Source organism: Panthera tigris, chromosome C1 (genome assembly GCF_018350195.1).
Source record: "Panthera tigris isolate Pti1 chromosome C1, P.tigris_Pti1_mat1.1, whole genome shotgun sequence".
NCBI classification, from domain to species: domain Eukaryota; kingdom Metazoa; phylum Chordata; class Mammalia; order Carnivora; family Felidae; genus Panthera; species Panthera tigris.
The window spans coordinates 165,564,363-165,579,260 of record NC_056667.1 but is presented as its reverse complement, the minus strand read 5'-3'; the positions used below and the strand labels follow the sequence as shown (position 1 = coordinate 165,579,260).

The 14,898-nt window shown below is 35.3% G+C and overlaps 1 protein-coding gene across 3 annotated transcripts in view; it reads left to right on the top strand.

Moving 5' to 3' along the window:
• The window catches only part of CCDC141 (coiled-coil domain containing 141), a 226,154-nt gene that overhangs the window by 67,296 nt on the left and 143,960 nt on the right, over positions 1-14,898 (top strand). For all 3 annotated transcript variants that reach the window (XM_007083895.3, XM_042994800.1, XM_042994801.1), the window contains exon 4: positions 12,071-12,262. In XM_007083895.3, coding sequence (XP_007083957.2) covers positions 12,071-12,262 — 192 coding nt within the window. The remainder of the gene's footprint in view (positions 1-12,070; positions 12,263-14,898) is intronic.

Genomic DNA, 14,898 nt, shown 5'->3' with positions numbered 1-14,898 from the left:
CTCCACATACTTGCTGACACTTACCATTTTCTGTTTGTTAAAAACATTTGCAGTCATCCTAGTGGGTGTGAAGTGTCATCTTATTGTGGTTTTGGTTCTCATTTTCATAATGATTAATGACGTTGAGGTACTTCGCATTTATTGTTAAGTTGGAAGAGTTCTTTATATATTCTGCATACTTGACCCTTTTAGAGAAATAATTTTCAAATATTTTCTTTCATTCTATAGGCTTTCTTTCCACTTCTTTGATAATTTCATTGATGCTCAAAAGTTCTTAAGTTTGAAGAAGTCCAATATCTCTATTTTTTATTACTGTTGCTTATGCTTTCAGTGTCATATCTAAGAAAGTATTGCTAAATTCAAGATGATGATTTACCCATTTTCTTCTCAGAATTTTATATTTTGATCTTTTACATTTATATCATTGATCCATTTTGAGTTAATTTTTTATATGCTACAAGTTAAGGGTCCAACTTCATTCTTATACATGTGGATATCCGGTAGTTCCAGTACTAGTTGTTGAAGAAACTATTTTCACCTTACTAAATGGTCTTGGCACCATTGTTAAAAAATCAATTAGCCATAGATGTATGAGTATATTTCTGGACTCTCAATTCTAGTTCATTGATCTATATATGTCTGTGCTTGTGACAGTACAATACTATTTTGATTGCTGTCACTTTGTAGTAAGTTTTAAAATCTGAAAATGTGAGTCTTTTGCTTTGTTCTTCCTTTTTCAAGATTGTTTTGGCTATTAGGATCCTCTTACACTTTCATATGAATTTGAGGTTTAGCGTTTTGATTTCTGCAAAAAGAAATGCTATTGGAGTTTTAATAGTGATTACGTCGAATCTAGAGATAGATTTGAGTAGTAGTGCCATTTTAATAACATTAAGGTTTTTAGTCTATAAATATAGGATGTCTTTTCATTCGTTTAGGCCTTCTTTAATTTTCTTGAGTAATGGTTTTGTTTTGTTTTGTTTTCAGTATACAAATCTTTCACCTCCTTGGTTAAACTTCTTCCTAGGTATTTTATTCTTTTGGATGATATAAATGGAATTGTTTTCTTAATTTCCTTTTTTGATTTTTTATTTCTGCTGTATAGAAGAAACACACCTTACTTTTGTGTGTTAATTTTGTGTACTGCAACCCTGCTGAATTTATTTATTACCTCTAGTATAACTTCTTGAAATTTTAGTAGCATCCATCAATGAAACCATTGGACCTAGTGCTCCTTGTTTAGAAGGTTATTAATTATTGATTCAATTTATTTTTTTAACCTATTTCTCTTTGTGTAGGTTTTAGTAGATTATGTCTTTCAAGGAATTTATCTATTTCATCTAAGTTATCAAAGTTGTAATATCCTTTTATTATCCTTTTAATGTTCGTGGGATCAGTAGTTATGACCCCTCTTTCATTTCTGATGTTAGTAATTTGTTTCTTGTCTCTTTTTCCTGATTAGTATAGCTAGAGGTTTATCAATTTTATTGATTTCAGAACGAGCTTTTGATTTCATTGATTTTATCTACTGCTTTGATTGATTTCTGTTCTAATTTTTGTTACTTCTTTTCTTCTGCTTATTTTATATTTAATTTACTCTTTTATCTCTGGTTTCCTAAGGTAGAAGCTCAGAGTATTAATTTTATATCTTTGTTCTTTTCATATATATGTATTCAGTGATATAAATTTTCCTCTAAGCCCTGCTTTTGCTGCATCCCACAAATTTTGAGTTGTATTTTTATTTTTATATAATTCAAAATATTTTAAAATTTTTCTTGAGTCTTTTTATTTGACCCAGGTGTTGTTTAGAAGTGTGTTGTTTAACCTAAAAATGTTTTGGAATTTTCCAATTTTCTGTTATTTATTTCTACTTCAATTCTATTACGTATTAAAATATACTTTGAATTCAATTCTTTTAAACTTGTTCAGATATGTTTTATGGCCCAGGACATGGGACCATCTTGGTAAATGTTCCATGTGAGCTTGAGAAGACAGTGTATTCAGCTGTTGTTGGGCATAGTAGTCTACACCTGTCAATTATATCTGGTTGATTGATGGTGGTATTCAATTCAACTGTATCCTTAACAACTTTCTGTCTGCTGGGCATGTCGATTACTAATAGAGGTATTGAAGGCTCCAACGATAATAGAATTATAGTTGTATCAGTTTTTGGCTGACATATTTTCATGCTCTATTGTTAGGCACATACACTTTTTAAAAAAAAATTTTTTTTCAACATATGAAGTTTATTGTCAAATTGGTTTCCATACAACACCCAGTGCTCATCCCAAAAGGTGCCCTCCTCAATACCCATCACCCACCCTCCCCTCCCTCCCACCCCCCATCAACCAGGAACATACACTTTTAATATTGTTATATCTTCTTGGAGATTGATCCCTTTATCACTTTGGGATACCCATCTTAATCTCTCAAATTATTCCTTGCTCTGAAAGATGCTCAGTCTCTCCTTATCAGGGAAATACAAATCAAAACCACACTCAGATATCACCTCACGCCAGTCAGAGTGGCCAAAATGAACAAATCAGGAGACTATAGATGCTGGAGAGGATGTGGAGAAACAGGAACCCTCTTGCACTGTTGGTGGGAATGAAAATTGGTGCAGCCACTCTGGAAAGCAGTGTGGAGGTTCCTCAGAAAATTAAAAATAGACCTACCCTATGACCCAGCAATGGCACTGCTAGGAATTTACCCAAAGGATACAGGAGTACTGATGCATAGGGGCACTTGTACCCCAATGTTTATAGCAGCACTCTCAACAATAGCCAAATTATGGAAAGAGCCTAAATGTCCATCAACGGATGAATGGATAAAGAAATTGTGGTTTATATACACAATGGAGTACTACAGGGCAATGAGAAAGAATGAAATATGGCCCTTTGTAGCAATGTGGATGGAACTGGAGAGTGTGATGCTAAGTGAAATAAGCCATACAGAGAAAGACAGATACCATATGTTTTCACTCTTATGTAGATCCTGAGAAACTTAACAGAAACCCATGGAGGAGGGGAAGGAAAAAAAAAAAAAAAGAGGTTAGAGTGGGAGAGAGCCAAAGCATAAGAGACTCTTAAAAACTGAGAACAAACTGAGGGTTGATGGGGGTGGGAGGGAGGGGAGGATGGGTGATGGGTATTGAAGAGAGCACCTTTTGGGATGAGCACTGGGTGTTGTATGGAAACCAATTTGACAATAAATTTCATATATTGAAAAAAAAAAGAAAAAAAAAGAAATTTGCTCTGTATGAAATTAATATAGGCATTCTGGTTTTCTTTACATTAATGTTAGCATGATATATACTTCTACATCCATTTACTTTTAATCTTTCTATACCTTTATACTGAGAGTGGATTTCTTGTAGACAACATATAGTCTTATTTTTGTAACCATGCTGATAGTTTCTGCTGAACCCTGCAGGTGGGCAAGGGTGAGAAAAAATTTCTCAAAACTTTCTTATCATTAATAAGTTGCTTTTTTTGTGTGTCAGTATTCACTTAATTGTTGTAAACCTTTGACTATTTTTCAGAGTCCTGACAACATTGATTAAGACAGTCTTTGCTTGCTTTTGCAAAGTTTGTGTAAAGGGATGAAACATTGGAACTATCTACTCTGCTATTTTTATGGACATCTGTCAGATATTTTAATGTTTTATTTGGCTTTCTAGTGAACCAACTTCTTTTAAATTAATTCTTATATTTTTCTCTAATTTATTAATTTATAATTTTATACTTAATAACTTAATTCTTGTTTTATTTTGTTATTTTTTTCTCTATAATTTAGACTTGAATGTTTAATGAATTAATTTTTTTCTTTAAAACAAAGTTGCTCAATGCTGTGAATTTTATATGAGCCTAAAGTTAGCTGGATATCTTAGGTTATTAAACAGAATAGCCTCATTATTATTTTTCTTAAAACAGTCTGTAATAGTAGTTTTTATTCTCCATTTAATCTAAGAATTATTCTTTAAAGTATTATCATAAAATTTCTGAGAGATTTGTTTTATTACCAGGATCTTTTGTTGTTTATTTCTATGTACTGCATTGCACCTGGCTCTATTTTTTTTAAATATTTCAGTGCCATAAATATAAAGATTCGTGAGTACCTTATATTTACTGTAGATTGCACTGTTTATCAAAATAAAATGCCAGTTTAAATCCCAGTGGTTTTTGTTTTCGTTTCTAATTTGTCTGTCATTAATGTTGTTAGTCCTTTTATTTTGTTTGTCTTTGCCTGGTATATCTCATCTTTTTACTTTCAAAAGTTATGTCTTTAGGGATGTCTCTAGCAAACATAAATTAGTTGACTTCTTTTTTAAACTTAACCTGATAATGTTTGTCTTTTTTTAAAATATAATTTATTATCAAATTGGCTTACATACAACACCCAGTGCTCATCCCAATAAGTACCCTCCTCAATGCCCATCACCCACTTTCCCCACTCCCCTACCTCCCATCAACCCTCAGTTTGTTTTCTGTATTTAAGTCTCTTATGGTTTGCCTCCATCCCTCTCTGTTTTTAACTATTTTTCCCCCATCCCTTCCCCCATGGTCTTCTGTTAAGTTTCTCAAGATCCACATATGAGTGAAAACATATGATATCTGTCTTTCTCTGACTGACTTATTCACTCAGCATAATACCCTCCAGTTCCATCCACATTGCTGCAAAAGGCATGATTTTATTCTTTCTCATTGCTAAGTAGTATTCTACTGGATATATAAATCACGTCTTCTTTATCCATTCATCCGTTGATGGACATTTAGGCTCTTTCCATAATTTGGCTATTGTTGAAAGTGCTGCTATAAACATAGGGGTACATGTGCCCCTATGAATCAGCACTCCTGTATCCCTTGGGTAAATTCCTAGCAGTGCTATTCCTGGGTCATAGGATAGTTCTATTTTTAATTTTTTGAGGTACCTCCACACTGTTTTCCACAGGAGCTTCACAAGTTTGCATTCCCACCAACAGTGCAAGAGGGTTCCCATTTCTCCACATCCTCACCAGCATCTATAGTTTCCTTATTTGTTCATTTTAGCCACTCTGTCCAGCGTGAGGTGGGATCTCAGTGTGCCTTTGATTTGTATTTCCCTGATGATGAGTGACATTGAGCATCTTTTCATGTGTCTGTCGGCCATCTGGATGTCTTCTTTGGAAAAGTGTCTATTCATGTCTTCTGCTCATTTCTTCACTGGATTATTTGTTTTTCACGTATGGAGTTTGGTGAGTTCTTTATAGATTTTGTATACTAGTCCTTTATTTGATATGTCATTTGCAAATACCTTTTCCCATTCCGTCGGTTGCCTTTTAGTTTTGTTGATTATTTCCTTTGCAGTGCAGAAGCTTTTTATCTTGATGAGGTCCCAATAGTTCATTTTTGCTTTTAATTTCCTTGTCTTTGGAGATGTGTCAAGTAAGAACTTGCTGTGGCTGAGGTCAAAGAGATTGTTGCCTGCTTTCTCCTCTAGGGTTTTGATGGTTTCCTGTCTCACATTTAGGTCTTTCATCAATTTTGAGTTTATTTTTGTGTATGGTATAAGAAAGTGGTCTAGTTTCATTCTTCTGCATTTTGGTGTCCAGTTCTCCCAGCACCATTTGTTAAAGAGACTATCTTTTCTCCATTGGCTACTTTTTCCTGCTTTGTCAAAGATTAGTTGGCCATACATTTGTGGGCCCAATTCTACGTTCTCTATTCTATTCCATTGGTCTCTGTGTCTGTTTTTGTGCCAATACCATACTGTCTTGATGATTACAGCTTTGTAGTGGAGGCTAAAGTCTGGGATTGTGATGCCTCCCACTTTGGTTTTCTTCTTCAGTATTACTTTGTCTATTCGGGGTCTTTTGTGGTTCTATACACAGTTTAGGATTGTTTGTTCTAGCTTTGAGAAGAATGCTGGTGCAATTTTGATTGGGATTGCATTGAATGTGTAGATTGCTTTGAGTAGTATTGACATTTTAGCAATATTTATTCTTCCAATCCATGAACATGGAATGTTTTTCCATTTCTTTGTGTCTTCTTCAATTTCCTTCATAAGCTTTCTATAGTTTTCAGCATACAGATCATTTACATCTTTGGTTAGGTTTATTCCTAGGTATTTTATGGTTTTTGGTGCAATTATAAATGGGATCAGTTTCTTTATTTCTCTTTCTGTTGCTTCATTATTGGTGTATAAAAATGTAACTGATTTCTGTACATTGATTTTGTACTCTGTGAGGTTGCTGAATTCATGTATAAGTTCTAGGAGTCTTTTGTTGGAGTCTTTCGGGTTTTCCACGTAGAGTGTCATGTCATCTGAGAAAAGTGAAAGTTTGACTTCTTTGCCAATTTTGATGCTTTTTATTTCATTTTGTTGTCTTATTGCTGATGCTAGGACTTCTAACACTATGTTAAACAACAGCGGTGAGAGTGGACATCCCTGTCGTGTTCCTGATCTCAGGGGAAAGCTCTCAGTTTTTCCCCATTGAGGATGATATTAGCTGTGGGCTTTTCATAAATGGCTTTTATGATGTTTAAGTATGTTACTTCTATCCCAAATTTCTTGAGGGTTTTTATTAAGAAACTATGCCATATTTTGTCAAATACATTTTCTGCATCTATTGACAGGATCGTATGGTTCTTATTCTTTCTTTTAAAAATGTGATGTATCACATTGATTTATTTGTGAATATTGAACCAGCCCTGCAGCCCAGGCATGAATCCCACTTGATCATGATGAATAATTCTTTTTATATGTTGTTCAATTCGATTTGCTAGTATCTTGTTGAGAATTTTTGCATCCATGTTCATCAGGGATATTGGCCTGTAGTTCTCCTTTTTTGTGGGGGTCTCTGTCTGGTTTGGGAATAAAGTAATGCTGGCTTCATAGAATGATTACAGAAGTTTTCCTTCCACTTCTATTTTTTGGAACAGCTTGAGAAGGATAGGTATTAACTCTGCTTTAAATATATGGTAGAATTCCCCAGGGAAGCCATCTGGTCCAGGACTCTTATTTGTTGGGAGATTTTTGATAACTGATTCAATTTCTTTATTAGTTATGGCTCTGTTCAAATTTTCTATTTCTTCCCATTTGAGTTTTGCTAATGTGTGGGTGCTTAGGAATTTTTCCATTTCTTCCAGGTTGTCCAGTTTGTTGGCGTACAATTTTTCATAGTATTCTCTGAAAGTTGCTTATATTTCTGAAGGATTGGTTGTAATAAATCCATTTTCATTCATGATTTTATCTACTTGGGTCCTCTGTCTTTTCTTTTTGAGAAACCTGGATAGAGGTTTATCAATTTTATTTTTTCAAAAAACCAACTCTTAGTTTCATTGATCTGTTCTAGTGGGGTTTTTTTTTGTTTGTTTTTTTTCTTGTTTTTTTTTTTTTGTTTGTTTGTTTTATTTTTTTACTCTATAGTGTTTATTTCTGCTCTGATCTTTATTATTTATCTTCTTCTTCTGAGTTTGGGGTTTCTTTGCTGTTCTGCTTCTATTTCCTTTAGGTGTGCTGTTAGATTTTGTATTTGGGATTTTTCTCGTTTTTTGAGGTAGGGCTGGATTGCAATGTATTTTCCTCTTAGGAATGCCTTTGCTAACCAAACCAAAGGGTTTGGATTGTTGTGTTTTCCTTTTCATTTGTTTCTATATATTTTTTAATTTCTTCTTTAATTGCCTGATTGACCCATTTGTTCTTTAGTAGGATGTTCTTTAACCTCCATGCATTTGGAGGTTTTCCAAATTTTTCCTGTGGTTGATTTCAAGTTTCATAGCATTGTGGTCTAAAAGTGTGCATGGTATGATCTCAATTCTTTTATACTTATTGAGGGCTGTTTTGTGACCCAGTATGTGATCTATCTTGGAGAATGTTCCTTGTGCACTCGAGAAGAATGTATATTCTGCTGCTTTAGGATGAAAAGTTCTAAACATGTGTCAAGCCCATCTGTTCCAGTGTTTCATTCAGGGCCATTGTTTCTTTATATATTTTCTGTCTAGGTGATCTGTACATTGTTGTAAGTAGAGTATTAAAGTCCCCTGCAATTACCACATTTTTACCAATCTGCTTGTGAATGTTTTATATATTTGGGTGCTCTCGAATTCAGTGCATAGACATTTATAATTGTTAGCTCTACTTGATGGATAGACCCCATAATTATTATATAATGCCCTTCTTCATCTCTTGTTGCAGACTTTAGTTTAAAATTTAGTTTCTCTGATATAAGTATGGCTACTCCAGCTTTCTTTTGACTTCCAGTAGCATGTTATATGGTTCTCTATCCCCTCACTTTCAATCTGAAGGTGTCCTCAGGTCTAAAATGGGTCTCTTGTAGACAGCAAATAGATAGAGTCTTGGCTTTTTTATCCATTCTGACACCCTATGCCTTTTTGTTGGAGCATTTAGTTCACTTACATTCAGTGTTGTTGTTGAAGGATATAGGCTTAGAGTCGTTGTGTTATCTGTAGGTTTAATGCTTGTAGTGATATCTCTTGTCCTTTGTGGTCCTTGCAACATTTCACTCACAGAGTCTCTCTTAGGATCTCTGGTAGGGCTGGTTTAGTGGTGATGAATTCCTTCAGTTTTTGTTTGTTTGGGAAAACCTTTATCTTTATCTCTCCTTCTATTCTGAATGACAGGCTTGCTGGATAAAGGATTCTTGACTGCATATTTTTCCTGTTCATCACATTGAAAATTTCCTGCCACTCCTTTCTGGACTGCCAAGTTTCAGTAGATAGGTCTGCTACTACCCTTATGTGTCTACCCTAGTATGTTAAGGCCCATTTATCCCTAGCTGCTTTCAGAATTCTCTCTTTATCTTTGTATTTTGTCAGTTTCACCATGATATGTCATGCAGAAGATCGATTCAGTTACGTCTGAAGGGAGTTCTCTGTGCTTCCTGGATTTCAATGTTTGTTTCCTTCTCCAGATTGGAGAAGTTCTCAGCTATGATTTGTTCAAGTACACCTTCAGCCCCTTTCTTTCTTCTTCTGGAATTCCTATGACATGGATATTGTTCCATTTCATTGAATCAATTCTCTAATTCTCCCCTCATGATCCAGAATTTTTTTTGTCTCTTTTTGTAAGTTTCTTCTTTTTACATAATTTTGTCTTCTGTTTCATCTATTCTCCCCTCTGCCCCTTCAATCCTTGCTGTGACCTCCTCTATTTTATTTTGCACCTCATTTATAGCATTGTTAAATTCATCATTACTATTTTTATAGTTTCTTGGTCTCTGCAGCAATAGATTTTCTGCTGTCTTCTATGCTTTTTTCAAGCCCAGCGATTAATCTTATGACTGTTATTCTAAATTCTTGTTCAGTTATATTGTTTAAATATATATTAAATATTAATATTAATTAATAATATATTAATTAATTAAATATAATATTAATATTAAATGTTAAATATTAATATTAAATGTTAAATATATATAAATATATATTGATCAATTCCTTAGCTGTCATTTCTTCCTGGAATTTCTTTTGAGGAGAATTCCTCTGTTTTGTCATTTCGGTTAGTTTTCTGTCCCTCATGTGTTTTAAAAGCTTGTTATATGCTCTTCACCTGCAAGCACTACTATATTAAAGAGGGGTCATACAGTGTCCAGGGCATGTCCCTTCAGAAGACATCTTTTGGAGAGTGTTACTTGCTCTCTGTTGTTGTGCCTTTGGTTATTTATCTCCCTTCTCCTAGTGATGTTTTGAACCCTCCACCAGGTGTGCTTTGATTATTCCTTGAAGTAGCCCTGGAAAGGAAAACAAACAAACAAACAAACAAACAAACATAAAACAAAACAAAAGCATGCAAACACACAAACAAAAAACGCAGAAACAAAAAACCAGAAACACCAGCTACAAGTAAACAACAAGGGTAGAGGAGGTGCTGATAGAAGAGGCCTTATCCCATACAAAGAGAGAAATGACAGGGGTGGGGGCAGGAAAAGAAAGAATAAAAACTGACCAGAGAAACTATACAGCTTAATCCAGAGAGAGAGAAAGGAAAATAAAGAAGGAGGCAGGGAAAAAGAAAAAGAAAAGAAAATTATCCAGACAGAGAAACCATATGGCTTAATCCAGAGAGAAAGAAAGGAAAATTAAGAAGGAGGCAAGGAAAAAGAAAAGAAGATAAAGTTGTCCAGACAGAGAAACTATACTTATGGCTTAATCCAGAGAGAGAGTGAAAGGAGAATAAAGAAGGAGGTATGGACCATGTATCAAGAGGATGGATTAAATATGTGTGCTTAAACAAAACAACAACCAGAGTAACCAGACTAGAGTAGGGAAGAGACAAGAAGGAGAAAAGGAAAGAATGTATCTATATAATAAAAATTGTTGGAGAGTTAAACCAGGCAATGCAACTGTGCTGATCTGGAGGAGGGACCGTCTGGTTAATCAATGTCTATCCCTCTCCAGTAGAGAGCAGTTACCAGGCAAAGAGGGGCATGGTTTGGTGTAGACAGTCCCGCCTCCACTGTGGGCCCTGCTGTCTGATCCCTGAGACCCCACCTTGGTGGTGGTAGGGAGAGAAATGGTAACCCCTAGTCTCTTCTCCATGGAGCCAGTGCCCAAACCACTCTGTTTGAGCCATCCTCACTGTGCTGTGGGTGCAAATGCGGCAGTTTGTTCCACTCAGCCGATTCCCGTGCCCTGGAGCTTGGCTGGGATTTAAACTCTTGCTCTGCATGCACTGGTACTGGGGAAGTGCTGCTCCACACTGCCTAGTATGTGGTCCCTGGCTGGCAGATGCATGCAGGCTTTGTCCTGTCCCATAGCACTCCAGGGAGGGGATCACTTTCTCCCACTGCGGACTGCACCTCTGACCTAGCCACTGAGCCCAGGGCTGGCTCCCCTCCTCCCCAGGTTCATGATCCAGGCAGCTGGCTCCAGTCCAGAGAAATCCCTCAGTTAGAGATTGGATCTTTCCCTGTCAGGGTCAGTGTTTTTTTCTCTTGTCCAGATATAGTCCTATGCTTCACCAGCTGCTCATTCTCTTCCCTTTGTCTCTCCACAGAAGGGTTCCCTCCCCTCCATTTGTTTATCTCTCCCAGTTCACAATCACACACATATGACCTGTCAGTTTGTCCCAGTGGGTCCCTGGAAGCACGACTGTCTTTTCCTCCTGGACTCTTGGGATTCAAAGGCCTTTGGTTTCAACACTTCTTTGTTTGAGAGAAGAGGGAAGTTCAGATCCCCCTACTTCTCTGCCATGTTGGTCCCTCCTCCTTCCAATGTTTGTCTTTTAATTGAGAAAACTAACTCATCCACTTTTTTGTGTGTTAACTGGTATTTAATCGTATTCCTATCATGTTTTGTTTTTTGTGTGTATCCTGATAAATATGCTCTATATTTCTTTTGTTTTCTTTTGCATTATCACATTTTTGTCACATTTTTTGCTGATATTTTAGAATTTGTTCATATTATTTTTAGTCTATTATATTTTTAAAACTTTTCCCATTATTTTGGTGCCAACTTTAAGAATGAAAGAATCTGTGAGATCCTCCTCCTATCCCTAAATGAAACAATTAGGTAAGCACATGGTCCCCTTCATCTTCCATATTTTGTTCAATCTGTATTATTGGTTACAGATATTCTAATGTTTACATTATGAATATTGTCTTTCAAGAACTTATTCTTGACATTTATATTAAGCTTCATGAGCATATTGCCAATAATAATTATTTAGGATAAACTAAGTTTTACTGGGTTTATTTCTCACATTCCCCCCCCCCCCCCAAACACTCTCTTCTGGATGTGTTCCAATTAGGTTTCTATTTTTTCATTTTTATTTTTTTTGAAATGTGAGGTCAACATAATATTCTGGACCTCTGGGAATGTAAATGCATACCTTTGATAAATCTCTACAGTGTTTGAACAATGTTTAAATGTAAATGCCTTTAGCCTGGCCATGCTTTCTAGCTTATCACAATTTCCATGTGCTCCCTTCTGTCTACTTGATCTACCTACCTGCCCTGCCACTTTTGTTTATAAATTCTATATAAACTTTCTTAGGCCACATGCAATTTTAAATATTCAAGTGTTTAAAATATGATTCCAGGCTCTCACACTCTTTTCTTTCCTGAACTTAGGCTTTGGAAGATCAGGTGTGGGAACTCTTGCAGGAAGCAGACAAGACAGCTGAAGAGAACAAGGATCAGAGTCAAGTCTATGATGCCATGGCCAGCACCTTGGGTGAAGCATGGACAGCGCTTGTCTCTATGCTTGAAAAAAGAAGGGAGCTCCTCAGGTTGACCTCTGAATTTTTTGAAAATGCCTTGGAGGTTTGTGTTTTAAAAAACTACCTCTTCACTTCAGAGCTAATGGATAGCACTTCTGAAAATGTTCTATTTCCACAAACGGACATTGCAATCACTTTAAAAAATGGCAGAATGACTAAGTTATATATAATGCATTTAATTTTTGATTGCCAAAGAATAAAGTTGTTAATATTTTAAATGTAGTCCTTCAAAAAAAACTTTTAACTATAACTATAAAATTAAGTAAAATATTAAGTAAAAATGGAAACTCTTATTCATAAGTCAGTATAATTAGTAAATCAAACAATTATCCCTGATTACAGGATTATTGGGAAATGTTGGTATAACGTGTTCTTGTTGACTAAAAGATGGAGGATAGAGTTTCTTTGGCTATTTACCAAAAGGCAATTGCAGAATATTCTATGGAACATTTGACTCGTAAGCATAGTATTTTATAGAATGCTTTCTTAAGGCATATAGTTGAATTCCATAATTTGAACTTATTAAAAATTTAAGTAAAAGAAAAAGTCCTGGACCTAAGAAGGTCATTTCTTCCTGTGACTTTTCTTGAATTCTGAGATTTTTTTGCAGTTCCCAATTTCAAAATGTGAGATTCAAAGAACATTATCAAAAGAGCTGTTGTATTTGGTGTAAGACAGTTATTGGAAATTTCACTTTTAACTTCTCTGTCAAGTGGCAGTACATTCATTTTGATGTGAGAGCACTGCTTCATTATGATAAAGCACTAGCTTTGAAAAATATGACACTTCTGAACTGAAAATTCGGGTCTTAAATCCAAAATAATGAAGGAAGAAAGATTAGTAAGAGAACATAAAAATTGGGGTAGGCAATCTCATGCATCATGAACTTGTTTAAAAGTAAAAAGAAGGAGCAAAAACCTTATTGTAACTTTTAAGGTTTGTTTCCTACAGTTTGAATACAGAAGTCCAACTACAATTCATTTTATAGATCATCTTGAGAAAAAGTTTCACACATAGTTTTCTTTCCTAAACAGAAACCAGGTGAAATGCACCTCCAGGGGTCAAATTGTAGATACATCGGATTCATTCCATCTAAGTAAGTGGGGTATAGATGTCAGCTGCCCTTGAAATTCAACTCATTTGAGCCCAGGAAATGATCTTCCTTCAAACATTAGGCCCAATATTTGTTTCTCACAAGGTAATAGCATTAATGCTAGCTGATTTTCTCTGTGATGAGAAATTATTTCCAGATATTGCATGAAGTAAAAGGAAATACTAAGTCAACTCATAGTTCAACCCAGCACTCTGATTTCTACTGAAAAGATACTGTTTCTTGTATTATCCTGCTTCCAGTTTTGTGGGTCACTTCATACTAAGCTGAATGCAGACTCTTACATAATCTTTCCTGCCCCTTCTGTATGCTAAAACTATTGTCATTACTTATTTAAAAAAAAAAAATGAGAATAAGGTCTTTGCAAAGTGTCCCACCATTGACACTTCTATCCCATGCAAGATGCAAAAAGAAAAGTGGGCAAAAGAAAATACCCATCAGGTAAAAAAAAAAGTTAACAGATCTTTAGAGAAAACTTTTCTGAGTAAAGCATTGTTTGTTTATTTATTTATTGTAATTTCAAATAACAGATGAAATATAGGTATAAGTTATACAGTGACTCCAAAACTTTTTAGTGTTCTAAAGAGAAAAACCAAATCACCTTCTAGAGTTGGGTTTGTTTGTTTATTTGTTTGTTTGTTTGTTTTGAAGCTTCTCTTCAAAGAATACCCTCAAGGGGCACGTGGATAGCTCAGTCAGTTAAGTGTCCCTCTTGATTTCAATTCATTATGAAATGAGCTCATGGGTCATGAGAAGGATCACAGAGCCTGCTTGAGATTCTCTCTCTCCCTCTCTCTCTGCCCCTCCCCTGCTCTCTCTCTCTCAAAATAAATAAATAAATAAATAAATAAATAAACATTTTTTTAAAAAACCCAAAGAATACCCTTAACATAAGCTATTATAAATGGAATGAATTAGAGATGTAAATGATGTGTGGATAGGATCCTCTTATTGAATTATGATGCATAAAGTTCCATAAGAAATGGAATGACTTCTTATTGCATGGTTGATATTTATTACAGGACTGTTTCAGATGCACAGACTTGACCATTAGACAGGTTATTCTCTTATCAAACACCAAGCTAACTTTCAGAACATTGTCCATAAGTGGCAGTGGCTGGTATCACTAGATTGTTCTAACATGGTGGCGGAGGCCTTCTCCACATTTCCAAAGAGGGCATCCTCATTAGTCTGTCTTCATCATTCCATGCATTTATAACTGGATTTTATGTGGCTATTATAATAATCAAAATACAGCACATCTCGTTAACTGGATAGTTACATAAAAATATTAAAAATCATTAAATTCATAGATGATAATTTGGAGAAAACTTGAAAAAGAAGCATGTGATAAGCTTTTATGTCTTTTTTAAAAAATGTTTTATTTATTTTTTAGACAGAGAGAGACAGTGCATGAGTGGGGTTGGGACAGAAAGAGAGAGGGAGACACAAAATCCAAGCAGGCTCCAGGCTCCAAGCTGTCAGCACAGAGCCCGACACAGGGCTTGAACTCACAAACTGTGAGATCATGACCTGAACTGAAGTCAGTTGCTTAACCAACTGAGCCA